This window comes from Rissa tridactyla, chromosome 3, assembly GCF_028500815.1.
Source record: "Rissa tridactyla isolate bRisTri1 chromosome 3, bRisTri1.patW.cur.20221130, whole genome shotgun sequence".
In the NCBI taxonomy this organism is placed as follows: Eukaryota; Metazoa; Chordata; class Aves; order Charadriiformes; family Laridae; genus Rissa; species Rissa tridactyla.
In genome coordinates this window covers 26,359,861-26,385,980 of record NC_071468.1, presented here as the reverse complement: position 1 = coordinate 26,385,980, position 26,120 = coordinate 26,359,861, and the positions used below count along the sequence as shown (strand labels likewise).

The 26,120-nt window shown below is 37.4% G+C and overlaps 1 protein-coding gene across 4 annotated transcripts in view; it reads left to right on the top strand.

The window, feature by feature from the left end:
* Positions 1-4,226: 4,226 nt before the first annotated feature.
* Positions 4,227-26,120, top strand: part of SYT14 (synaptotagmin 14) — an 88,867-nt gene continuing 66,973 nt past the window's right edge. For 2 of the 4 annotated variants that reach the window (XM_054196846.1, XM_054196845.1), the window contains exons 1-2: positions 4,227-4,267; positions 22,281-22,445. In XM_054196846.1, coding sequence (XP_054052821.1) covers positions 22,334-22,445 — 112 coding nt within the window. In that variant the 5' untranslated portion in view covers positions 4,227-4,267; positions 22,281-22,333. Of the gene's footprint in view, positions 4,268-22,280; positions 22,446-23,391; positions 24,533-26,120 lie in introns of those variants that run through there. The other 2 variants (XM_054196844.1, XM_054196843.1) reach the window with 1 other exon arrangement.

The window sequence follows — 26,120 nt, the reverse complement described above, 5'->3', positions numbered from 1 at the left end:
TCAGCAAGCTGAAAGAATTGGCTGAAGGGAACCACATGAACTTCAACAAGGACAAAGGAAAAGTCCAAGCCCATGCAGCCCTACAAGCTGTGGACAGACTGGGCAGGAGCAGCTTGGCACAAAAGAACCTGAGGGTCCTGCTTAAGAGCAAGTTGAATGTGGACCAGCCACATGCCTCTGACCCTGTATCTGGCTGTGTTAACCCAGTATGAGAGAGACTCACAAACTGGAGAGACTCCAGCAAAGTGCTGCTAAGATGATGTGGGAACTGGAGTACATGGCCTATGAGGAGAGGCTTGGAAATATGTTTGTGTAGTCTGGGGAAACCTGAAGGGGACTCCTATTGCAGCCTTTCACTACAGAACAGGGTCCAAGAAATGGAGATGAGTTCGTCAGGTGCACAATGAAAGTACATGAGGCAATGCGTGTGAGCTACATCAAGGGAAATCTTCCTGACAAGGAAGAAATGCTCACAGTGAGGGGTGACACCTTCCCTGCCTTCCCCTCACAACTGGTTGTGCCTGGAGAGGTCATGGAACCTTGGTCCTTGCAGAACTTAGTTGGTTGAGGCCCAGAGGAACCTCCTGTAAAGGTGTTCCTGTTCTGAAGTCTCTAACTCTAAGAGCGCCAATGTTGTTCCCAGCCTAAATCACACTATGATAATACCTGTGTTAAATTTCCTAGTCAATTATTTTCAGCACCTAGTAGTGGAATTTCATCCAAAGTCCAAACATAGAACTTTGAATTTTGAGTTGTACTAGTTTTAGAAAGAGATGAAATTTTACAATGTAATCAGTGCAAAATTTAGGTGGTGCATTATCTTCTTTGATGTACAACTTTTCATCTTTTTGGTGTAATAATCATCTTGGCAAACAGAGACGTGGAATACAAAATCTCTTTCTTAAATTGAGAAAATTAAACTTCATGAGGTGTTTCAGCTGCCTCTAAAACATCTGGCCATTCTGTTTGTGCTAAATGTTTGAATGATTTAGATTTTAGGGCCACAAGGTGGTCCTTCTTGCTCAAGAAAATACAAATGTTTTGTCAAAGTTGCAATTCTAGTATTACTTCATCTTTTGTTGTTTCTCATTTTATTTCCGTTGTCTGAAATTATGAAAAGATTTATGTCCTCAGGTGGGTTTTTTGTATTCTCAAATTGCATTTTGGACAAAGTATTATGTAGTTTTATATGCAAACTCACTTAAAACTTTAAACTGCTAAATAGGAGATCATGTACATGGTCAGGATGAAATAGAATTAATAATAATTTGTATCTAAATCAAACTTAAATTTTATTTAACTATAAAACTATGGTGACCTACCACTATATTAAAATCAATTAATTTAAACTACTGTTTAAAGACTGTAAAATTTAAGAGGGTCATACCACTGAACCTTTGGGATTTGTGGGCTAACCGACACAAAACCAGTCTTTCCAGGATGAAATGCTAAATTAGCAGTTGACATCTTGCTGTCATGCAAAATGTTTTCATATTTTCAGATTCGTTTCTTTCAATGACTAGGCTATTCAAAGCTGAGAGGCTTCTTGGGAGTTGGAAAGACAGGAAAACTTGTTTTCATTTGTTAATCTGTGAGTAAAAGCAAGGTGTTCGATAGACTATTAGCTCCACTGTTTTGAAGAGCACTAGGGAAAAGAAGAATCTGCCCATGCCACTTGAGGATAATATTTCATGGGTTTATTAAATTGGTTAATTTAAAATAAAAGATGTTTTCTGCAACTTTATTTTCAAAGCATGTAGGTCACTTGATGTATTTTTATTTAAGTTGATTTCCATCCAAAAGCAGTTTGGAAAAAGAGTAGTACATTAATCACCTATTAAATAAGAAATATCGTTCATCATTTTTTAACAAAATAAAAAGGAAAAAATTAAAAGCCTGAATTAATGCATGTTAAATTGTATAATTTTATTATGTAACCTTGTGGTCAATAAAAAGTAACATCGGGATTAATGTAAAGGCTTTATTTAGTGGAACACCATCATATTTCAGCATCTAAGCAATTGAAAAAAGATTCCTTTCTTTAGAAAACAATAGGTAGCAATGCAAAATCCAAACCTAATGTTAGTATTTTTATGGTGAGATTTCAAGCTGGTTCATTTCATTGAGGGCAGTATACAATTAAAATCTAATGCTGCTCACTGTTCTTCTCTCAATTGTTTCTAGGTGAATTTTTAACTAACTGTCTAGCATCCTGTGTAATGAAAAATTCCTTTATTTTTTTTCAGTGATTTTTATTCTTTCTTCACCGATGAATTTAAGTCTACTGGGGGAAGAAAATCGAGGGAGAAGAGTTTCAGTCATGCTTTTAGTTTTTCTTTTGTAGACTGAAGATGATTATGATGACTAAAGAAGATTGTAGCCTTCTCCCAAAGTTTGTTTTTTTTAAAATGCCTTGTTGCAAAACCAGATTATTTTTTTTTTTACATAGTTTTTGTTATGTTTTCCTTCCAAAATGTTTTCTGAATGAAAACAGTATTGGACAACTTCTAGAATGCACTGAAAAGAGTGAGTTGTTATATTGCTATTGTTACTGGGTTTTGTAATGGGAATGACTATACAGAACTCATGGGATCATCAGACTCACTGATACTTGATTTCCCATTCAAGAGTATCTTTGAGGCTTGTATTTCACACTACTGAATATGAAAAAAAGTATGTTGACATAAAATGAGGATTCTTTTTAACTTCATACCTCACAGACATTTAATTTTATTTTAGAATAGTTATGTTTTACTCCATGTTTTTTGAACCCCTTTTATCCTTTTTTACTCTAATATATGCATTTCCTACAGTTATTTCTTTAAAATGTAAATTCAACCACAGATACAGGTATCTTCTTAAAACTTTTACACCACCATCTATTAATGTTACTAATTATGAGTTTTAAATATTACTTGATATTATATCATAATATCCTTTATTATATGGTATAATTCCTTTATTATGGAATGAAGGAGAGTAGTAAGTGCTATAAAATGTATTTCCACATTTTTGAGATGGAAGTAATTTTGTTATCTAAAGCTTGTTTTAGAGTGAAGTGTTTGAAACCCTGTAGTGATTAATGCATATGGAATAGATGTTTTGTGAATTTTTGGAACTGTCTGTGTTGTATTTTCATGTGGTTGCAGAGAACTGGGTATGAAAACCTAGGCACGTCCCTTCAGTTCTGTGTTCATATACGTGCAGTCTTTTGTTGTCAGTGGAAAAAGGCTTAGTGGGCATTAGGGTATGGTTAAGATAGGCCATAGCTTCATGTAGCTTAGAATTTTAAGGTTTGATTCTGGGGTGTGTCATTCCAAAATATATTAATTTAAAAGAGAAGAGGATCATGAATACTGCAACTATATTCAATATAAAGTAATCATAATAAACAAATAATCAACTATTTCAATAATTTCTAGAGACCGTTAAAAGAATGTCTTCAACAGCCTGTAACTGCCCGTTCCTTCTTCTACAAGGCTTAGCAATAGCTTGTTTCGTGTCCTGTATCACTCCTTCCTCTTTCAGCATAGTTGACTGAATGTATTCTCCTTCCTTTGAGGATTCCTTCATTGTCCTCACTAGGTATATTATGTGTTGGTGTTTTGTTTATTCCTGTAATTCTAACATTAAAACTTTTTTTTATTATTAAAATGTAAAGTAAAGCTTAATATTTCTAGCAGCAATTTTGTTATTCTCATATAAATGTCTCAAATTCTGGACAGCTTTTTTTTTTTTATTTAATTAAAAAAAACGCTTAAGGAGAAATTCCAGGTAAACCCAGCCTTTAGTAAGAGACTTTCTCTTTTTTTACCATGGAAGATAATCATAACGTTATTTTGGCATTCTATTATGTAACAAATATTTTTGATATTTTCAGAATTCTGTAGATGGTAGTACCCTCAGGAAATTATGTTTTATACTTGGAAAATATTGGTGTGGCTTCAGTTAATTTGCTTGCATTTGTAATTTTATCTGTATAAATTCTATTTACAACTTTTCAAACTACACCATCATTAGCAGTATTAAGCCAAAGGTTCATTTATTGTTTTCTCCAAAGGATATCATGTATAAATTGAAAACTTGTTAAATCAATCTTTTGCATTTTTATAAAATGACATGGTTTTACAGCTTTTTCATTTACGCTGTTTATAAGCCGTATTAAGAAGCCAAATAAATTTTATTTGTTAATATTTTCTAATGATTTATTTCCACATAGGTGGAGAACGAACTTGCGGTGTACATGAGCTAATCTGCATTAGAAAAGGTAAGCAATGATTTGTGAAAGTTTTGTATTCACAACTTCTTAGCTTGTGAATAATACTGGTGAGAAATCTGCTACATTTTTTGTATCTTAGTGTTGCGTCTTTGTGTTGCAAAATCTTTGATGTTGACAAAGTGAATGAAGAAAAAAAAGAAAAAATGTGAAATTCAAAAATAAAATTTGAATTTTCTCACGAAGGAAAAATGTGCTCTTCCAATATTCATTGAGTTACATGGAAGTTGTTAATGTTGTTCAGCTGTGGTAGGAAACCACAAAAAACTTCAATCTTTGCCTTGTCCAGATATTTGTAGGTTCATTTGTTTTTTAGTAGTAATAGAAATTTGTGAGGGCATTTTAAACAACTGATGTAATGGACTGGTAATCTCTGCCTGTGTTTTCAGCTGAGACCATAATGACTCAAACTTCTTTGAAAACAACCATATCATAATGAAACCAGTAATTGATAGAGGAAAAACAGAGCTGTGCTCAAGAGAGGACTTTTATAGGTTTAAGGCTCAGTTACAATAACTGAAGTTGGAGTTTGACAGTACAGCTCAGTTGATGTGAGTAGATACAGTTCTGTTTTCTGTCCCCTTTGCCAGCGCTGTGCTCCTTTCTGCGGTATTGCTGTTGAATCCCTGTGTTCTGATCTGAAAGCTAATCTTAACCAAAAAAAAAAAAGTTTCTTCAAGGATTAGTTCCTTGCATTGACTCACCGTTAGGTCAGAAAAGTCACAATGCTTTCAAGAGGAAAGGAGTAAGAAAGTGTGGCAGGAGAGGAGAAGGGCTGCGTGACTCTTTCGACAACTAAGTGTTAGACTGTAAACTGGCTTAATAGTATTGTCCAACACATCATACTTGGTAGGAAGAAATTTTGTTTGGCCTCTGAATAGAGCTTAGTTTGCATTGCATTCACTTAAAGGGGCTTAAGTAAAATTAGGGTTTTTTTGAGACATTTACTTAATATCTCCTAACCTCAGAATTAAGTCTACTGGTTAAGGTGAAAAATTTCTTTATGGTCACAAGTTCTCTTTTCCAAATATCTGTTAACAGAATAATTGAGTGTTGTGTGTGGCTTGACAGTATTATAATTAAAAATAGTTTTCTGCTTTTTTAAACTGTGAATCATTTCATTCTTTCATTCATATCAATTCATACTGATATGAATCATTTCATGAATGAAATGATTCTCACTTTAAAAAAGCAAAAATTAATTAAAAAAATTAAAATTTTAATAATTTCAGTAATTGAAGTTACTTAAAATTACTAAACTAAATTTAGTAATTGAAAAGAAAAAAGTAATACAATTTTTATTACTTCTTTCTCATTTGGGGGAAGGTTACTTTTTCCTTTTTATGTTTTGGTGGTGTTTTTTTATTAGTTGTTTTTCTTTTTTTAAACTTCTTTATTGCTGTCTCTGTTTTTCCATTGATGGATAAGTCAGTACACACAGTGCCCTGTATTCCTGCTGTAATAGGCTCTGGTTTTGTTTCTGAATTATGAAGCTCATTGGAAGTTCAGGAAGCCTACTGATAAACTTTTAAAATCTATTATAATCTTGCTAATCCCTATTTATTTCAGGGTACTGTAATGATTTTAAGAAAAACAATTTTTCTATGTTATTGGAGGCAGTGCTGTATGGTTCCTAATGTTATCTCTGGGAAGCTAGTTTGAAAAGACACGTATTTATTTTAAGGTTCTGTGTTATGTTTGAACATTAGATTCTAAGCTCTGTTTGTTATTGATATGATATTATAAACATATTTTTTTTAATAACAGTTGCATGGAACCTGTGTTTTAGCACTGGTGGTTATAAATTATCCTAAGGATAAGTGTGATTAAGAGAACTATCTTCTTAGTGCCATTTATATGTGCAATATGCTGGGTTCCTTTTTTCCTCATATGAGTTTCCATGTGTATTCTAAGCGTGTGTGCCCCTATGCCCAGCCACGTTAACTGACAAATTTCTCCTTGTAGTGTGTGGAGTGGGTGCATTCTGTTCTGTCCTCTCTCCCTACTTGAGGTGTGCATATAAAGCAGAAGGTGCTTGCCACCGTACTACAAATCTTCCAGTCATCTAGTGTTTTGGTTACTTTAAGACTACATCATCTCCTATGCATTCAAGATGTTTTTATTGTTTGACTAACGGCCAGGCTCTTAAGAATTACTTTATTTGCCAGTTGTCCAGGCCTGCTTGTTTGCCAGGATCAGAGTACATGCTTATATATTGACCTCCTCAGAATAGGAAGGCCTTTCCAAGCCGAGAATTTCTGTCTGCCAGCAGTCTGGAGATGGTCGAATCAGACGTTCTAGCTCTTCCTTAATGCCACTGGGTACTCATTTCAAGCTTCTGCGGGATGGATTTGAAAAGTTTTGTGGCATAGAGGTCTTCCCCTTCACCATCGCTTGGCTGTGCTGTGAAAGCCAAGCCTTTTTTGGTCCGTGAGCTCACTGTGGATGACTGATGGACAAATGAAGTATTCACATTGACACATGGATAATTCTCTCTGGTCTTGTCTGGTGCTATGTGAGTTTGCGCTGTCCCCCTCTCCTTTTCCATTGTGTGACTGTTGTACCAGGGGAGTACAACCTGGCACTCCTAGCGTTCATTCACTCGTTTTTATGGAATGCTGTCTATGAGGCTTTGAGAGTTGGTGCAGTGTTTGACAAAATGGCTCTGCGTTTGCTATTTGCCTGAAAGCCTCTGGTGCTTTCTGCCAGGTGACGATAGGTAACCGCAACTGCCGGGTGACTGTATTGAGTACCCTTGTGGAACCTCTGAAAGAAAGATTAGTAGTAAATAGCTAGCGTAAACACCTGGAGTTCTTGGAGATGTCCAGTGTACGTTTGTGCTTTGCTTGTCTGTCCATCTTTCTCATAGTCCTTCCAAGTACGTTGTTGTGGAGAAGCAACTAATACAATAAACAGCGATGTTCCATCTTATTTGTCCTGTACTGAATAGGGAACAGGGAAAAGCAAGCATGTGTCTTCTATGAATAATGCAAAGGAAAACTTTCCGCTTTCAAGTGATGGAGTGTAATTAGAATTTATATGGGGATTATAAGACTTGAAGAACACCTGTTGCTGGGGATTAATTTTTTTTTCTGGTTAGCAAAGTGACACATTCCTGAATTGTCTTTTTCTTGCCTGCCCATTCCTTTTTTGCTAGGATAATAGGAACCTTGGGGTATTGGATGATGAAATGTGGAAAGGGAACAGAAAGGTCTGCAAGGCTATGTGTGACCACACACCGTTTAGCTCAAATTATTTAATGAAGAGTTCTTACCTATATATGAAGGCATAACTGTAAAAACAAGCCCCAAAGCTTAAAAAGGAAATGTCTGCTCTAAGAATACTCAGCTGTTACAATGAAAATAATGTGAAACCTCACTTTTCATTTTTTTGAAGTTCGGCATTTCTCAAAATAGCCAAAACCCTGGAGGGTTTTTTTAAGTTCATTATAGTCAGTTTTTTAGGTACTGCAGGCTGCAGTACTTGGACTGCAAACAGCAGTTGCGTTCTCATTTAAAACAGTTGCATTCTCATTTAAAAGCATCATTAAAGGATCTTTGATGTTAACGATGCTTCCAGTGGAATAAATAAAACGAATTTGGTTTGTAGATTTATTTTTAGCTTTCTAAGACTCAAAGATTTGCAAGTACCAGTTATAATGCTAAATGAACACCTGAGATTATCGGTATTCTAGTGTAAATGTGATACTGATACAGTATCGATACAGAACTCAAATTTGTGAACCAGAGATGTAGGAATTGAGTAGCACTGGGCCTGCTCCCATGTCACGTAATGTTGTTACAACTTTACAGTGGCCCAAGACATACTGTGGTGGGTCAACTTGTAGTCTGCACTGGAAGGTTTACAGTACTTTTATAGTGTTTTGCTTGTTCAGTTTCTTCTTAGCAGATTCATGTATTTTTGAGAAGAATCTACAAAGAGCTGATCAGGAGTAGGAGTAAGAAAACTTGACAGGCTTTTCTGGAAAGCCTTAAAAACTAATTTGTATGTGTTTTTACATAGTGGCTTCTTCTAAATGCATAAATATGGGGGGGCGGGGCATGTGTCTTGAGAATGTGCATATATTGTGGCAGTTTATATAACATCTAATAGCTGCAAAATACAGAACAAGTCACTTTCCAGCTATAGAAAAAAATTGAAGAAGTGTGATAAGTTACTACAGAAGTTTGTTAGTACAGCACTGAAATTTGTGACTCCTGTGTTTAACATAGCTAAGTGGTTGAACTGTTTGAGTGGTTTTGTATTTAGTCATTGCTGAATACTGGAAATTGGAGAAAGGAAAAAGATATTTTTGCTTTTATTATAAATGAACTTCTTGTTTTCTTCTATTATTTAATGCGAGTTTATTTTATGTAGACACACACATTCAAATGCTTACTTCTTGTCTGACAATACAAATTGAAGACTTGGCTAAGGAGAGTCCTGCTTAGTTTAGTTAGTAGTGACTGTGTCGTTTCATTCAGTCACTTAGGATTCTTGACAGCAGAAGAAGGTAACAGGGTTTTTCTTAAATTACTCAGTTAAAGATTTGCCATTTTGCTGACTGTCTTCCTAATACAGATGTTTTTGAGAGAGTCATGAGAGTTACGTTAAGTTGTTCCTTCGGTTATTTGCTATGGACTTAAAAGAATTTAGGGAACCAAAGATCAGACTTCAGAAAAATGTATCTTTTTTGTCTGTGTAGTGCACTGTAGCTAGGCTGCTAGTCTAACTTGGAATTGGCTGTTGCTAGATGTACTAATATTTTAATTAAGGCTGTTTTCAGGTTCTGTTTGTACAGACCAGACAGACTTGTGATAAGTGTTTACAATATTGAGCTGTAACTGAAGAAGAACCCTGTGTAATATATTCTGATATGTATAATGCTCACTGTGTGATATAGAAGTGACATAAAAGCAGAAAATGCGTGGCCATCTTATTTTTAGGTTTCTTTCACCTTTCATTGCTCCTTTGTATATTTTTGAAGTAATGCAAAGTGATACTTCTAACTCAGCAATGTATTTTGTATTTAATTCATGGAAATGTAGATTGAGTATCTGGGTAAGGTCTGGGTTGCACAGATTTTTAAAAATTATTTTTAAGCCCCTTTTTCTTTTGCAAGATGTTCTCTTCTATTGTCACGGCAGTCTCGCAAACAAAGGAAATTATTCAGCAAACTGCCATTGTGACTAATAATGGAACAGAAGTGCTCTTTAATATGCAAAAGAAAGAAGTTGCAAAAAGATAACGTCTTTGGCTGACAATGAATAATGTCACTTTTAATAATAATTTTGAAAAGTTAAGAAGGTATGAATTTTTGTTTTGTCAGAAGTATATTTTAACTAGAACGATGTCCTCTTTAATGTTCTGGTCAACTGTACTTATGCATTTGCACTTATCTGAATGTTAAGTTGCCAACTTCATTTAATTCAAACAAAAAAAATATTCATGAGTTTCATTTTACAAGTAGAAACATTGTTTTATTGAAAGTTAACTGCATCTGATATTTGAGTTATGTTACAGTTTTTGTGATAGTCTGCACTAAGTAAGTGCCTCTGAAAAAGAAGCAAAATAATTTTTCCGCTTTCTCTCTGCCGTCATTCTGTTCGTAGAACTTCTTGTTCTTCATCATGAGAAAGGTGATACTGCAGATGGTAACAAATGTCTTTAAATGAGGTAACCTCACATTAATGTAAAACATTGTAAATATATGTTGTTTCTACTCATTTAAGGGTTCAGATGTGGACAGTACAAAGTAAAATGCATATTCTCTTTTTACAGAGATAGGAATAAAACCTCTTAATTAAAAAGTAAACACAAAGCTACTTTTATAATATATGCAGAAAATAGTAATTAATCTGTTCATAATCGTGCACTAGTTAATTTAAAATAGACAAATAAGTATTTTTGTCCAGGCTGGAAGAAATTTATGTCCTTTATCCCATGAACACTAAACTTAATAGATCTGTGAGATATTATAAAAGCATGGCTACATATTAAAAAATGAAAGTAATAATGTTAGAATTAACAACTTCAGAATATATATTAAATTTTGCACTCTGTTGGAAAGCTAATCTGTATTTATTCACTTCGGACTGGAGAAAATTTAACGTGAAGTAAATATTTCTCTTTGAGGTTATTGATGCTCATACGGGACACAAAGTTACATTTCTGTGTGTTCTCCTGTGTTTGTACTCTTCTGGAAAGCAGCATCTACTGGGATCACTGAAGTCCAACTATCGCACTACCTTTTCTTTCTTAGCAAGTTTCGTGTGTAAGAACTTTGCTATATCTAAACCCTGGCATTTCTTTACTTAAAATGTTCATTTAATCATTTTGACTGCACAGTACTTTGTTATGTATCCTAGTTAATCAGTTTGCTGTTCAGAAATCTGGATCCTGGATTGTCTCTCGCTTTCTTGTTAATTGTAGTGGCTGATACGAAAAATGTGGGTTTAAAATATTTTTATTACAAAGATTCTTGTTCCCCAGTAGTGCAGCACTACTTTGTAGTAGCTATGAACTTTTAAACCGTAAGCCTCTAGACCCCTGCAGGTCTTTAATACTTTTGCACTGGGAGTATTATTTGAGACTGCTGTTAAAGGTCTATAATCACACCCATTGCGTGGAGAATACAGTCGTGTAATATGCTATGTAATTGGAACAGATTATTGGGATTTGGAGGTAATCAAGATGATTCCATGATCTATGCCTATTCCAAGTAGCAATGCGATGTTTCCTTTGCTGTTTCTTTTCAGAGATTTCTGTTGTGAGATACTACTCAATAGGAGATGAATTCCATATTAGAGAGAAAAGACATTGAGGGACTGGTAAATCAGCAGGAGTGTCAGGCTGACAACTTCCTCAGCCCATATGGATTTAGGAATTAAAAGATTTCTGTCAAAAGTTTGAATCTCCATCTCATAGTATGGCTTCTGTTATTCCTACGTTCTTTCTTAGATCAGTGGTGTTTTGGAGCCCAGGGTCCTCTTTTTCCTACGATTAAATTTATCTCCAAAAGACAGTTTCTGCATGGTATTTTAAAAGAAAGGGAAAGAAATCCTGTAAATGACAAACTGCAGAGGCAGTACTAGAGTTGATACAATTTTTTTGTGTGCAGTTTTGTATATGATTAGTTAACTTGTTGAACCAAGACCTTTTTAATACAAACTGTAATTTATGAAGTATATTGAATTCTACTTGATGTAAATATTTAGTCAAGTAATTTAATTGGTCATAATAAAATTAAATAAACTGATTTTTAAAATTAAAATACATTCTGGACTTTCTTCCTGTGTGAAGGAAGTCCTGGAACCTAGACGTTAAAACATATTTTTTTCTTATTAGTTCCTGTAATTTGATATTAAGAAAACAAGGGGGGAAAAAGGGTCCTGATTTATCTCTGTATTAGTTCGGATTATCCTTAAGCCAGTGTGAAGTGACATAAACCAAATGATGAAAAAAGTTATTATTCCTGATAACTTTCCACTGGAATAAAGTGACACTGTAGTTAGACCAGTGTAGCTGTTGTGATAATTCTTCTGCTAAATTATTGTGAAACTTGGTGTATTGAGTTTACCTTGTCAAAGAAAAGCTGTTTAGAAAGAGCACAAAATCTGAGGTAGCCTTTAAGTTCACTTACTTACTTTTAGAGAAGAGACCATCCTATGTAATTAGCCATAAAAGAAAAAAAGGTAGTTAAGCGTAAGTTGACAATTCCTTTTGAGTGATCAGTCAGACCAAAGTATTTTACTTCCAAGCTGACTCTGAGGTATGGAGAGTTTTGTTTTGTTTTGTTTTGTTTTTCATTATGACATGAGTTGTCTGAGAGAAATGAGATGTATGAGAAATAAATATATGCTGTTTGGAGATAAATAATTCAAGCATGGAGAAAAGGCAATCAAGGCATGAATCTTATGTTGTGGTTCAGTAACCTGTTCAGCTTTCTGAAAATATGTTAACTTCTCATGCAAGTTGGAACGTTGGTATGAGGTGATAAGTGCAGTGAATAGCATTTGAATGAAAATATTTTTGAGCTGGACAGTACAAGTTATTTTCATGTAATGTCACCGTGTAATGATGTAAAAACTAATAACAATAAATAATTCTTCAGTACTAAATACAAAACAACAGTCCTCTTTGTTTAAAAGACATTAAAAGGCTAAAATATCTTACATCAAGTTGTAAAAACAAACAAACAAAAAAGCCCAAATAAAACAAGTTAAAAATTAAAATCAAGCTTACATTTTTCATTTCAAATGTTTTTGTGCTAGGATCTTAAAGCTAATTGAGATACTTTGGGTCATACCCCTAGTTACTTAATTTGTGCACAGAAGAGATAGTATTGCATTTGTAAATAAATAATTAAAACATCACTAAGATAACTATGTGGCTTTGTTCATTACTGGCTAAGTGAGCGGTAAGATGTGGAGTGTGAGAGCTCCAAAAATAATTGACTGGATATTAAATAGAATTGGGAGGGATAGGTACATATTAACAATTAACTGCTTTTAAATTTAATATTAAAAACATTAAATGCTTTTATTATGTCTGAGGATTTTTGTTGTTTTGGTGATATTTATTTAAAGTTGTCATTGTTTTCTGAAGAGTTTGAAACATCTTTTGGAAAAGAAAAATTATTTAATAACAGGGAAGTTGTTATTTGAGAAAGAGAAGCTAATTTGATATTTAAGATGAAGAGACGGTAAGTTTCCATATTCTAATAATTCTAATTCTAGTGATGATAATAATAAAAGTGAATTAGTGATGTTAATGTAATACTTCTGTAATGAGTATAGCTTTCTATGCCATTTCCATAGCCAGCAGTTCAATTAGTCTTAATAACTTTGTAGCAAGACATTTATTATTTTAGTATTTCTGAAACTGTGTTATATTATTATGAATTTCAAACATTCATAGTTGTTTTTCTTAAGAACTGAGGATAATTATGAAGTTTATAAAAATAGGATATTTGAATTTGAAATACGACTATTGGGAAAGTATTGCCTTTCTACTGCTTTGTGATTATAGAAGAAACCACTGGGAACCTCTGGGAGTTGTTTTAAAATTCTTTTCATGCTACAATTAATACCCAAATCAATCAGAATTTATGACAATGTGTTTTGAATCAAAATAATTCTAGTGCTGAATGTGGCACAGATGTATTTTATATGCAAAAAAGTGCATTTATTTTTCCTCTCTACGAAGATTATGCATAATGATGTATAAAACCTTTATTCATAGGTAGGAATCTGTACACATTTATATGTGGAAAATTGAAGTACAATTTTATTTGGCTTTTTTTCTGACTTTGTAATGGTAATACATTAAAGGTTTTTAACTTGATAATATACTTAATCTGTGAACAAGCATTCTAAAGTTCTTTACATGGATGCAAATTGATATGGAAATAAAATTTTCAAGTCCTATGTTCACACTGAATTACATAAATAATTAATTAGTCTTGCTGAAGCTAAAGTTTCATTCTTTTTGTAAGGTATCAGCCAGTGGTTTTTTTTTACTCCAGAAAGATGTCATCAGATACTGTGTTTCCATAGAGACCTATACAGTTTGCATACAGTGGCTTTTTAACTAATTAGTATCCAGGAAATACTTGAGAAAAAAACCAAAAAATATTGTGTTTTCAAATTACTTTTAGGGTGTGATTAACTTCAAAGCCTCTTTGATTGCTGAACAATGTAAGCATAAGTTAAAAAAAAATTAAAAAAATTAAACATATAGTTTTAAAAGATTAAATGTGAAATACTTCAAACTGCACTTTTCTCTGAAGATGCTGTACAGCTAATCTATCGTATTAAAAAGAAACCCAGCAACAGGACAAGAGGCAATGGGCACAAACTGGAACACAGGAAGTTCCACCTGAATATAGGGGAAAAAACTTCTTTGCTTTGAGGGTGACAGAGCGCTGGAACGGGCTGCCCAGAGAAGCTGCGGAGTCTCCTTTTCTGGAGACATTCAAAACCCGCCTGGACGCGTTCCTGTGCAACCTGCTCTAGGTGAACCCGCTTTGGCAGGGGGGTTGGACTAGATGATCTCTGAAGGTGAAACGTTTACTGTCCTTTATTGTGAATCATAGAATGATTGGAGTTTAATCTCCTGCTCAAAGCAGTGTTGACAATGAATTCAGGCAAAGCTGCTTAGGACAGCCTGCTTCAATAATAAATCAATTATCCCCATAGATAAATTTCTGTGGTTCCGTTTTCTTTATCTGTGTAGTCTTCCTAATCTGTCATCTTTTTCTGCCTTTTCTTCACTTCCCAACTTGTTCTGTGTATTCAATCCCTGTGCTGCACCTTCTTCGTAACTCATACTTCCCATTTCCTCACTGGATGCTATTAACATGTGCCTAATGGCTATCCTCACTCCCACTTCTGTTGGTCCCTGTGTCCTGGTGTATCACAGTTTCTTCTTCCTGCCTTTTCTGCCACTGCCTCTATGTTTGGTAGGTGTTAGAACTGGAAGTTATTGAAGAATAAAGATTTTTGACTCTTGGCCCAGTCTCCGGTCTCATTTGGGTCAGGATCAGTAGTTTAAAAAAAATAACAAACAAAACCAAACGGGATGTTATTCCAATAGCCCAAGATATTCTCAGTTATCCATATGCAGTCTTGGAGAGGAGGGAGCATGCCTCCTGCCAGCAGAACCTCAGGAGATTTCATCTGTTAAACTTTGAGGTCAAAAATGGATATACACAAACTGAGGCTTTTGTCAAATCTCAGAGCTTTCCCATATTTTGGGAGATTCCATGAAAATGGTAAATGGACATCTGGCACATGGCAAATTTTCCTTGCTCTAAATCAGGGAACTCTAGGGCTTTAAAAAAATAAAAACTAGTCACCACTACAGTAGTAGCTTTTTTTTTTCTTCAGCTCATTCTTGTTTGTGGCTTAACTTTTTTTTTTTGACTTACAAACATGCAAAACCCCTTTAGTATGGGGCAGAGTTGCCATAAACTTCAGCTATAACAAATGATTTTTATTAAATTATGAGCAGCTCTAAACAGACTTCTGAAGGGAATGTCAGGTAATCTTAGTATGATGTGCAGCAGAGGTCTTTTGTGAACAAAGGAATTTCTTTTTCTATTTGATCATGACAATGAAAATATTAAAAAAAAAAAAAAAAAGTTTTAGCTTCCTTTCCTTTCTGGTCTGGAATAGAATTCCACTTTTCTCACTCTATTGCTTGGCTTGATGCAGCAGGACCTCTCATCCTGAAGGACTGATGAGGAACTTAGTAACTATATGTGTCTTTGTATTTCTGTTGAACTGTCTGAAATTGAAAATAGCACATGTGTGCTCCTCCCTGTTGCACTGTTGGTTTGTTGTTTTTTTTTTTTCTTTTTTTTTTTTCATTTGAGCTCTATTAAGCAATTATACTGTGTTCTTATATTTCTTGTTCTGTCTTTGACTTTAGTGGGTTGGAAGGTGAAGGTCAGATTTTGAGGGCTGCCAATTATTTCTAGTTTTGCCTTCAGCTCTTCAAAAGACAGTGTTCCCAGCTTAACTCAACTGAGAGTTGCTCATGTTTTTCCTAACATTTCTGGTATGATTTAATAAAAAAAGGAAAAAAAAATTCTTGGGTTTGATATTGACTAAATAGAGGTTCTAGGCTAGTTGGGTTTCTGTTTCATTCTTTTGTTGTCATTCTTTAGTAATTTTGTCAGGATAGGTGGTTCAAAGCTATTGGCAGCTTCCTTTTCTTGTGAAAATTTTCAGGGTTCTAGGCACAATGTTACATTATCTGTTCTGGTCAGGTAGAAGGTGGAACAAAAATAATTTTCACAATTTCAGATAGGTCTGGATGTCTAGCTCAAAATAGAAGTGCAAATCTAACCAATTCTTTTTGGATTGTGGAAGGTACATTTCTTTTGATCTTTTTTTGATTTTTAAAACACAGCTGTATAATTATTTGAGAACAGCACCACAATCACGGATGTTCCCTATCATCCCAGAAATAATGCCCCCGAAGCAAACTGAGGGGGTTGTGGAACTGTGTGTGTTTCTCAGTCAGCACTTTAACAGAAATGTATGAGCCCAGATTTACAAGGGGCATATGTAGTCTCAGAGACTAATTTAATTTGAAAGGCTCCTTGGCACTCATCAGAGAGCAAAGGCCACAGCTCTGGCTGGGGGGTCTTTACCATCCACCCCAGCAGTGGCTTATGCTTCCACCCAGACAGAGGTGCTGAAGAGGGAGGCTGCAGGGCAGACCTCAAACTGAAGGAGTTGCCTTGACCTTTCTTCTGGGGCAGGGATAGGTGGCATACCTTCCTGCAAAAGGTGTGCCCAGGTGGATGACCTCCTGCAGCAGGTGGCTGAGCTGCAGGAGATGGTGAGGAGGCTGCGTAGCATCAGGGAGGCTGCAGAGGAGTGAGGTATCTGGTTCCAAGCACAGTCTTCAGTGGATCCACAGCCCATGGCCTGCATGGGTGAGCAAGGAGCTCCTGTACAAACTCAAATACAAAAAGAAAGCCTACAGGGGGTTGAAGCGAGGAAAGGTAGCCTGGGAGGAATACAGAGAAAGTGTCCGAGCAGCCGGGGATCAGGTTAGGAAAGCTAAAGTCCAGATAGAGTTAAATCTGGCCAGGGACATCGAGGGCAACAAGAAAAGCTTCTACAGGTACGTCACTGATAAAAGGAAGACTAGGGAAAATGTGGGACGTCTCCATAAGCAAATGGGAGACCTGGTTACCTGGGTTATGGAGAAGGCTGAGGTACTCAATGGCTTTTTTTCCTCAGTGTTCACCACCAAGTGCTCTAGCCACACTGCCCAAGTTGCAGAAGGCAAAGGCAGGAGAGAATGAGGTACCACCCACTGTAGGAGAAGACCATCTAAGGAACCTGAAGATGCACAAGTCCGTGGGACCTGATGAGATTCATCCATGGGTCCTGAGGGAGCTGGTGGATGAGGTTGCTAAGCCACTGTCCATCATATTTGAGAAGTCATGGCAGTTTGGTGAAGCTCCTACTGACTGGAGAAGGGGAAACATAACCCCCATTTTTAAGAAGAAAGGAAAGGAAGACCTGGGGACCTATAGCCCAGTCAGTCTCACCTCTGTGCCTGGCAAGATCATGGAGTAAATCCTCCTGGAAACTCAGCTAAGGCATGTGGAAAATAATGAGGTGATCAGTGACAGCCAATGTGGCTTCACTAGAGGCAAATCATGCCTGAAAAATTTGGTGGCCTTCTGCAACGGTGTTTTAGGGTTGGTGGATAAAGGAAGAGCAACTGATGTCATCTACCTGGACTTCTGGAAAGCATTTGACACTGTCCCGCATGGCATCCTTGCCTCTAAATTGGAGAGACATGGATTTGACAGATGGACAACTCAGTGGATAAGGAATTGTCTGAATGGCCTCACTCAAAGAGTTGCGGTCAATGGCTCAATGTCCAAGTGGAGACCAGTGACGAGTGATATTCCTCAGGGGTCGGTATTGGGACTGGTGCTATTTAACATCTCTGTTGCCGACGGGTACAGTCGGATTGAGTGCCCCCTCAGCAAGTTTGCTGATAACACCAAGCTGTGTGGTGCGGTTGACACGCTGGAGTGAAGGGATGCCATCCGGAGGGACCTGGACAGGCTTGAGAGATGGGCCTCTGCAAACCTCATGAAGTTCAACAAGGCCAAGTGCAAGGTCCTGCATTTGGATCGGGGCAACCCCTAGTATCAATACAGGCTGGACGGAGAATGGCTTGAGAGCAGCCCTGAGGAAAAGGATTTGGGGGTGTTAGTTGGTGAAAAGCTGGACATGAGCCAGTAATGTGCACTTATAGCCTGAAAAGCCAACCGCATCCTGGGCTGCACCAAAAGAAGCATGGCCAGCAGGGTGAGGGAGGTGACTCTACCCCTGTGCTCTGCCCTGGTGAGACCCCATCTGGAGTACTGCATCCAGCTCTGGGGCCCCCAACATAAGGAGGACATGGACCTGTTGGAACGGGTCCAGAGGAGGGCCATGAAGATGATCAGAGGGCTGGAGCACCTCTGCTGTGAGGACAGGCTGAGAGAGTTGGGGTTGTTCAGCCTGGAGAAGAGAAGGCTCCAGGGAGACCTTATTGCAGCCTTCCAGTACCTAAAGGGGGCCTACAGGGGAGACGGGGAGGGACACGTTATCAGGAAGTGGAGCGATAGGTCAAGGGGTAACGGCTTCAAACTGAAAGAGGGGAAATTCAGATGAGAAATTGGGAAGAAATTCTTTACAATGAGGGTGGTGAGGCAGTGGAACGGGTTGCGCAGAGAAGCTGTGGATGCCCCATCCCTGAAGTGTTCAAGCCCAGGCTGGATGGGGCTTTGAGCAGCCTGGTCTAGTGGGAGGTGTCCCTGCCCGTGGCAGGGGGGTTGGAACGAGATGATCTTTAAGGTTGCTTCCAACCCAAACCATTCTGTGATTCTATGAAGTAATTTTCAGTTCAGCCCCCTGCTCACAGCAGGGCTAACGTTGAAGTTGGATGCTACAGCTGTTCTAGGCAATCTGTTCCAGTGCTTAACCCCTCTTATTCTGTTTTTTTTTCCCCCTCATCTCTAACTGGAATTTTCCTTGTCCCTGCTTCTGACTGTTGCCTCTTTTTCTTATGTATTGCATCTCTGAGAATGCAGAGTCTGTTGCCAAGTTTTCTTCAATCCCACTCCTTTTTGCATAGTGAAAGATGTTGCAGCACAGCATTATGCTCCTAAAGTGAAGTACCAAGATTTTGGCAAAGGGAATGCATAAGTCTGATAAATCTTCTACAAATAGAAAAAATTCAACCCCCAAGAATGGGATTTATGGTACCAAGTAGAGGGACATTTAAGAGTCGAGAGAAAACAGTAGGAAGAAAGGGAGATGTGAAATACTAGCTTTCATGCAGATGAAGGCAGCTATATTCACTCCTGAAAGATGCACCTCTGTGTGTTAAGGCCACAGAAAACACTCTGAGTCTTAAGGTGTCTCTTACCTCAAGGTGTTGCTCTCTTACTCTCCCTCTTAAGAATGCAGGTTTGAGACATAACTCATGAGAGGCTATAATGTTTATTAATTGGTCAACACATGACTGGTAAACCAATTAACAGATTAATTAACTAATGAACATACAGCTATGAATCACTATCAGTTTTATAACTCTTTACACTATTGCTAATTGCACACAATTATTGAGTTACTGTTCTATCACTTTGTTCTTATAAATTGCATCCGAATATTATTGAACTATAATTCAGTAACCCTTCACTTTAATCTCCTACATCACTTATCATGGAATCACGGAATCTTCAGAGTTGGAAGGGACCTCTAGAGATCATCTAGTCCAACTCCCCTGCTAGAGCAGGATTGCCTAAAGCACATCCCTCAGGGCTGCATCCAGGCGGGTCTTGAAGATCTCCAGAGAAGGGGACTCCACAACCTCCCTGGGCAGCCTGTTCCAGTGCTCTGTCACCCTCACTGTAAAGAAGTTTTTCCGTGTATTTGAACGGAACTTCCTATGTTCTAGCTTGTGCCCATTGCCCCTTGTCCTGTCACTGGGAACCATTGAAAAGAGCCTGGCTCCGTCCTCCTTAAACCCACCCTTTAGATACTTGTAAACATTAATCAGGTCCCCCCTCAACCTTCTCTTCTCCGGGCTAAAGAGTCCCAGCTCTTTCAGCCTTTCCTCATAAGGGAGATGCTCCAGTCCCATAATCATCTTGGTTGCCCTTCGCTGGACTCGCTCCGGTAGTTCCCTGTCCCTCTTGAACTGGGGAGCCCAAAACTGGACACAGTACTCCAGTTGTGGCCTCACCAGTGCAGAGTAGAGGGGAAGAATGACCTCCCTCGACCTACTGGCCACAGTCTTTCCTATGCAGCCCAGGATGCCATTGGCCTTCTTGGCGACAAGGGCACACTGCTGGCTCATGGATAATTTACTGTCTACCAGGACCCCCAGGTCCTTCTCCTCAGAGCTGCTTCCCAGCATGTCCGCCCCTAACCTATACTGGTGCTTGGCATTCTTCCTTCCCAGGTGCAGGACCCTACACTTGCTTTTGTTGAAACCTCATTAGGTTCTTCTCTGCCCAGCTCTCCAGCCTGTCCAGGTCATGCTGGATGGCAGCACGGCCCTCTGGAGTGTCGGCCACCCCTCCCAGCTTGTTATCATCAGCAAACTTGCTGAGGATGCACTCTGTCCCCTCATCTAGGTCATTAATGAATATATTGAACAAAATTGGACCAAGTATTGACCCCTGAGGGCCACCACTGGTTACAGGCCTCCAACTGGACTCTGTGCCGCTGATCACAACCCTCTGAGTTCTGTCACTCAGCCAGCTCTCGATCCACCTCACTGTCACCTCATCTAGCCCATACTTCCTCAGCTTCCTAATGAGGATGTTATGGGAGACAGTGTCAAAAGCCTTGCTAAGGTCCAGGTAGATGACATCTACGGCTCTCCCCTTATCCAGCCAACCCGTTATAACATCATAGAAAGCTATCAGATTGGTCAGGCATGATTTGCCCTTGGTAAATCCATGCTGACCACTTCCAATAACTTTCTGTTCCTCTACGTGTTTGGAGACGACATCCAGAATGAGTCGCTCCATTACCTTCCCAGGGACAGAGGTGAGACTAACCGGTCTGTAGTTCCCTGGGTCCTCCTTCTTGCCTTTTTTGAAGATTGGAGTGATGTCAGCCTTCCTCCAGTCCTCAGGCACCTCTCCTGTTCCCCGTGACCTTGCAAAGACAATGGAGAGCGGTCTAGCTCTCTCAGCACTCGCGGGTGCATCCCGTCAGGGCCCATGGATTTATGTAACAAATTCGCAATTCTGTCACCCTTAACTTCTTGCATCAAGTCTTTCAGATGCACACCCAGTGGAGAGTCCAGTGGATTGCCCAAGGGGCTTTCTTGTGATATTCTGACAGCCTTGGTTAGTGAAGCAGGTTAGCTTCATTATTGTCTGTGGGCATCTCTACTCCTTCTGCCAAAAGATTTGCCCTCTCTTGTTCTTGAACTGCTTTTACAACTTGCTTTTCTTGCTTTTCTAGACCCTTCTATATCCTTTTCTCTGCCTAGTCTCCTTTCAAATAAACAAGCTGCCCCTTCATTACTCTTCCCCATTGGTCCAATTTGCTACATCTATTCCCCAATTTCGTATTTCTAAAACCATTTCCTAGGTAATCTTGGTCCTAAATGGTATTATTGATGTTGTTGCTTAGGGAGTGATGGATTTGCAGGATTCAACCCCTGCAAAAGATGCCCAAGACTTCCTTTCTGTTATCTGCTTAATATCAATTGCATATTCACTTTCTAAGACATGTCAGTCTGCTTCAGCCTTTTATCCTCTAGCTGGTTTTGATTGTGTGCTTTTATCTCTGTTCCACTTAGCTCTTTCTTGGTTTATACACAAGTGGCACAGATACGAGGGCAAGGAACTTACCTTTATGAGCTTTTTCTCCTTCTGTTTTTTGCTCACACAGTATGCTACTTGTCAGGTAGCAGCAAGGGGCAGCTGGTCCCCAAGGGAAGAGGAGCCTGGAGCCGAGCATAAAAAGGCTGGCAGAGGCAATGTCCCCAGCGGCAAGGGCTCTGTCCTTCCCTAGCAGCGCTATCTTGGAGTTGACCCTGAGTCCAGGTTGCCAAACCTCCAGGAAGAGTGAATGCTCTTAGCTCCTTTCCAGTACTCTCTCTCAGATGTTCCATCAAAAATCATTAGCCTTGGCGTCTGCTGGCATAACTCTCCCCATTTTCCGCAGAGACCCTCTCTTGTTATGGGATCGAGTACTCTGGCAGAACTCCTTGCTCAAAATTGTCTTGCTCCTTTAGATTAGGACCAGATACTTTTCTCTTCTTTGAAAAGATGATTGGAAGTGAAGAAACTGATGAAATGTAAGAGCGTTAAACATTAAGTCAAATTTAAATGGTGGCTTTTCAGTTATATCTTGCTTATATATTTTGAACTTTAGTAGTATTTATTAATGATCAGTTCTGATAAATACAACTTTTACAAGACTTCTAAAAATGTGTTTCTTTCTGTTTCTTTTAGTATCTCCTGAAGCAATTGGATTCCTGTCTGCTGTCGGGGTGTTCATTATTCTCATGTTGCTACTTTTCCTATATATTAATAAGAAGATGTGTTTTGAAAATGTTAGTGGTTTCCCAGATCTCGATTCAGGATACACTACAAGAAAGAATTCACAAGATAAACTTTGTAAGTATCTGAAATACAGTGTACTAAACTGAATTATAAGAATGCACATTTTTACAAGGATGTGTAGAAATACACAAATAATCACTTGCCTCGAGTGATGAAAACACACAGTGTTGATTTCCCATGACTATGCAGTATGTGGAAAGGAAAAAACCTTTGTATTTACAAGCCACAGAAATTCAACAGCTATATTACCAAAGAGTTGTAATTTACTTATGGGAAGATATTTCTCTTGCACTATGAGAATACTCTTGAACATATTTTAAACGTTCCATAATTGTGTATAATTAAATCTTTTCAAGTAAATCTGTGAATGGGATTATGGAGTTTTCACTCAGCCTATTAGAATCCTTCGCCGACCTTTTGGAGAAGGTCTTGCATTTACTCACCTGGAAAAGAATTTTAACGAAGTAAAACATTAGAAACTAAAGACATCTGATTTCTGGCTAACAAATTATTTCTATACTTTTTTAATAGAACAATGTCTTTTAGGATAATGTGAAATTTAAAAAATTAGACCTTGAAAAAGATATAGAGGCTTGATAAAATAACTTCTTTCTATTTCTGGGCTGTGGAAATCAAATGGGTTTTTTTACCTGACTTGGGAGGAAGAGACAGGCACCAGAGAACAGAATGGGAAATTTGAGAGGTTTTCTTCCCTTCTACCTCTTAAAAAGGTGCATCTAAATTTTTATTTTCAGTTTTCTTGGAGACAGAAAAAGTTCTCCCCACTGGAAATTAAGTCTGCATCTTAACTTTATTTTTGCTACAAAACGAGTCTTCATGTTCTGAAATATCTTAACCTTATGTAAAAGACAACAAATATTTTGAGGTGAAGAAGTCTCCATGATGCATGTTTTTGTTCTGCTATTATGTTAAAAGCTTGTTTTAGTGTGACGTTGGTGAAAGGACGTAATTTAAATGTCTCACAACTTCTTCTTTGCAGGTTAGAATAAAAAAAATGTTTCCACCTCACACAGTTGTCTTAGTTTTGAAAATAATTAGTTTTATTATGGCTAGTTGATGCTGCAGTTGATGAAAGACTATGGTTTTGCTGGTTGATGGTGGCTTCACTTCAAGATCTTTACTTAGCTGCTTTCTTAGTATTTTCAATGCATATTGAACAGAAAGAGCAAAGTTGCAACTTCCCCTGGTAAATGTGTTGAGTTTGAGATAGCAAAAGCAAATAGCTCTGACATTGAACTTGAAGAAATGGAGTTGATCGGTTTGTGAAGCAGAGGACCTTTCTGTGTTACAAGTTGTTGCTGAATAGATTGGAGAAATGGCTTTTTTCAGAAACTTCCACCAAAATTTAAGCCTTCCCTCTGTGTCTTCTCTGGTGGACACGCTTAGCAGTGCTGTGGATGATCTGACCAGTGTTGTTGAAGAAGTTGGCTACAGCGTAGCTGATTCAGTAACAGAACAAGTAACAAGCATGATAAATGGCCTTCGTGCAGAAGATGAAAGCTCCAAAATACAGAATGATAAACCTGTGCAAGGGAGAGAGGAACATACACCATCATTATCTCATTCTCAGGATACTAATATGAAAATAAAGAGAGGTACTGCAGAACATAAAGAGACTCATTATTCTAATTCGGTAGGTTTTGTAAAAAAAGATACAAGTCAAGATGGAGCATCTGGCCATGTTGTGGACAGAAAACAGTGCCAGTTAAAAGGCAGAGATAGTGATAATCAATTAAGTGATATAGAAGTACCTCAGAATTTGAAGAATGTAGGAGGACCTTTAAAAAGGGAAGCAGTAGGAGGAAATGAGTGTTTTGTAAATGATAAGTTCTTGAAGGATAGTAACCTGGTTCCCCAAGATTTAGAAACAAAACTTGTCGAAATACAGAAGCAAAAATTATCAGACTCCAGCTTGAAGAAGACACACAATGACCATCCCAACTGCATTAATGAAGTCAGAGAAAAGAAATCTGAAGCCTTTTTTGACAGAAAAGGAAAATCTGTATCAAAGGACGAAGACGATGTGTCAACTACAATTGCAAAAGCGGGTAAAAAGAAAAACTCAAAGAAATCAGAAAAGAATTCAAGAGTGCTATGTAATAAGAAGACAGCAGGAAAAGGTGAGGAGTCCATCAGCAAACTGCATTCTTCGGCTTTTCCTGAAACTTGTGATACTTCCTGCTTTTTTCACCTAATTTACACATTTAATAATGTGTTTTCTATGGATGAAAGTAGGTCTGTGTTGTCAGTGCTTCATTCTCTAATTACATTGATATTTCTTGGAAGTTAATTACTTTTTAAAGTTTTACTTAAAGAAACTGGCTTTCCTGTGTTCTAACTTTTCTTTTTCTATATACAGTTTTTCTTACCTTCTCTGCAGTGCCTTGTGTGGTTTCTGTTGAAAACTATGAATTATTTAATACTGGAAAATAACACTTGTTCTGTGAAAGTGGTTTTTATTTTGTGTATTTTAAAAGCATTGCATAAAATATGATAAGATGATAAAGAAAAAAAACCCTTCTGTTATATTTACATTATAGTAGGTCTTCAGAATGTATTTCTGGGATATGTAAGATAATAATTTCAAGACATAAAACTCAATGACAAGTGGCAATTAAGTGATTTTAAGTATAGAAAGAACAGAATGAGACTTATCTTAAAGAAAGTTGTAGTCTTACAAAGAAAACCTATGCATTGATAATATGGATGCTGTGTGTGCCGTCTTCAACATACAGTCTTACACAATAGGACAATGGGACTGCAATAGCAGCTTGTGAGTAAGGAGTAAAACCTTGCATTTTTACACAATTGTTTTGCAGGCTCTGTAGTGAATTTTTAGAAAGCAACACAGGCTTTTCTGGAATTTTCCTGTAAAGAAATGAATTATTTTTTCAGTGTGTGTGTTTTCCCTTATCTGAAAACTTCCAGTTATTTGTTTTGTTGGCTTTTGTTTTTTGTTTTTATTTGATTTAGGAGGTAGTTTCCATGTTTGTATGATAAACTATCATAATATCTGTTATTTCTTCATATACTATAATATTTATAAAGTATGTTCTGTATCAAAAATGGCATTTTAGGTGCTATAGTAAGCAAATGAATAGCTTTTAATAGGTTAATAATTACATATGACCCATGTTAGCCAAATAAAGGGAAGCTTTTAGTAAGAACATGAATTCTCTTAGGTAAGTTTCCAACTAAGATATGAAAATCAAAAGAGAAGTGGCAAGGAGAGGCATAAAACCCTGAGGATTTTTTTTAATGTGCAGGAAACTATTTTTTCCCAGGAAACTGAAACAGATTTGTATTGTTCATTTAAAAAATGTTTGCATGGAGAGCTTGTGTTTTAACTTTAATGAGCTTTTAAAGTCCTCTGAAGAAGTCTTGTTTCATGACTTGTAATAGTAGTATACATCCTCATTCTTTTCTTTTATGCTAGGAACTGGAGAAAAAATACCTGGTACCACTGAAAACTTCTGGATGCTTACAAACATCAGTGTATTATTAGAGGCATAACTTTCAGCACTTCTTTCAAACGTGTTGCTACAGTGTTTTATACTATTCCATTCTTTAAACTTTATGCAGACTGTTTAATGAACCTTATTTCACACTTGTGAATATGTTTCTCGTAATGATAAATGATGCATCTAATACTGATGTCTGGCACGCACTATATTTTAGTCCTGGTATGCCCTGTTTTTAATCATAGTT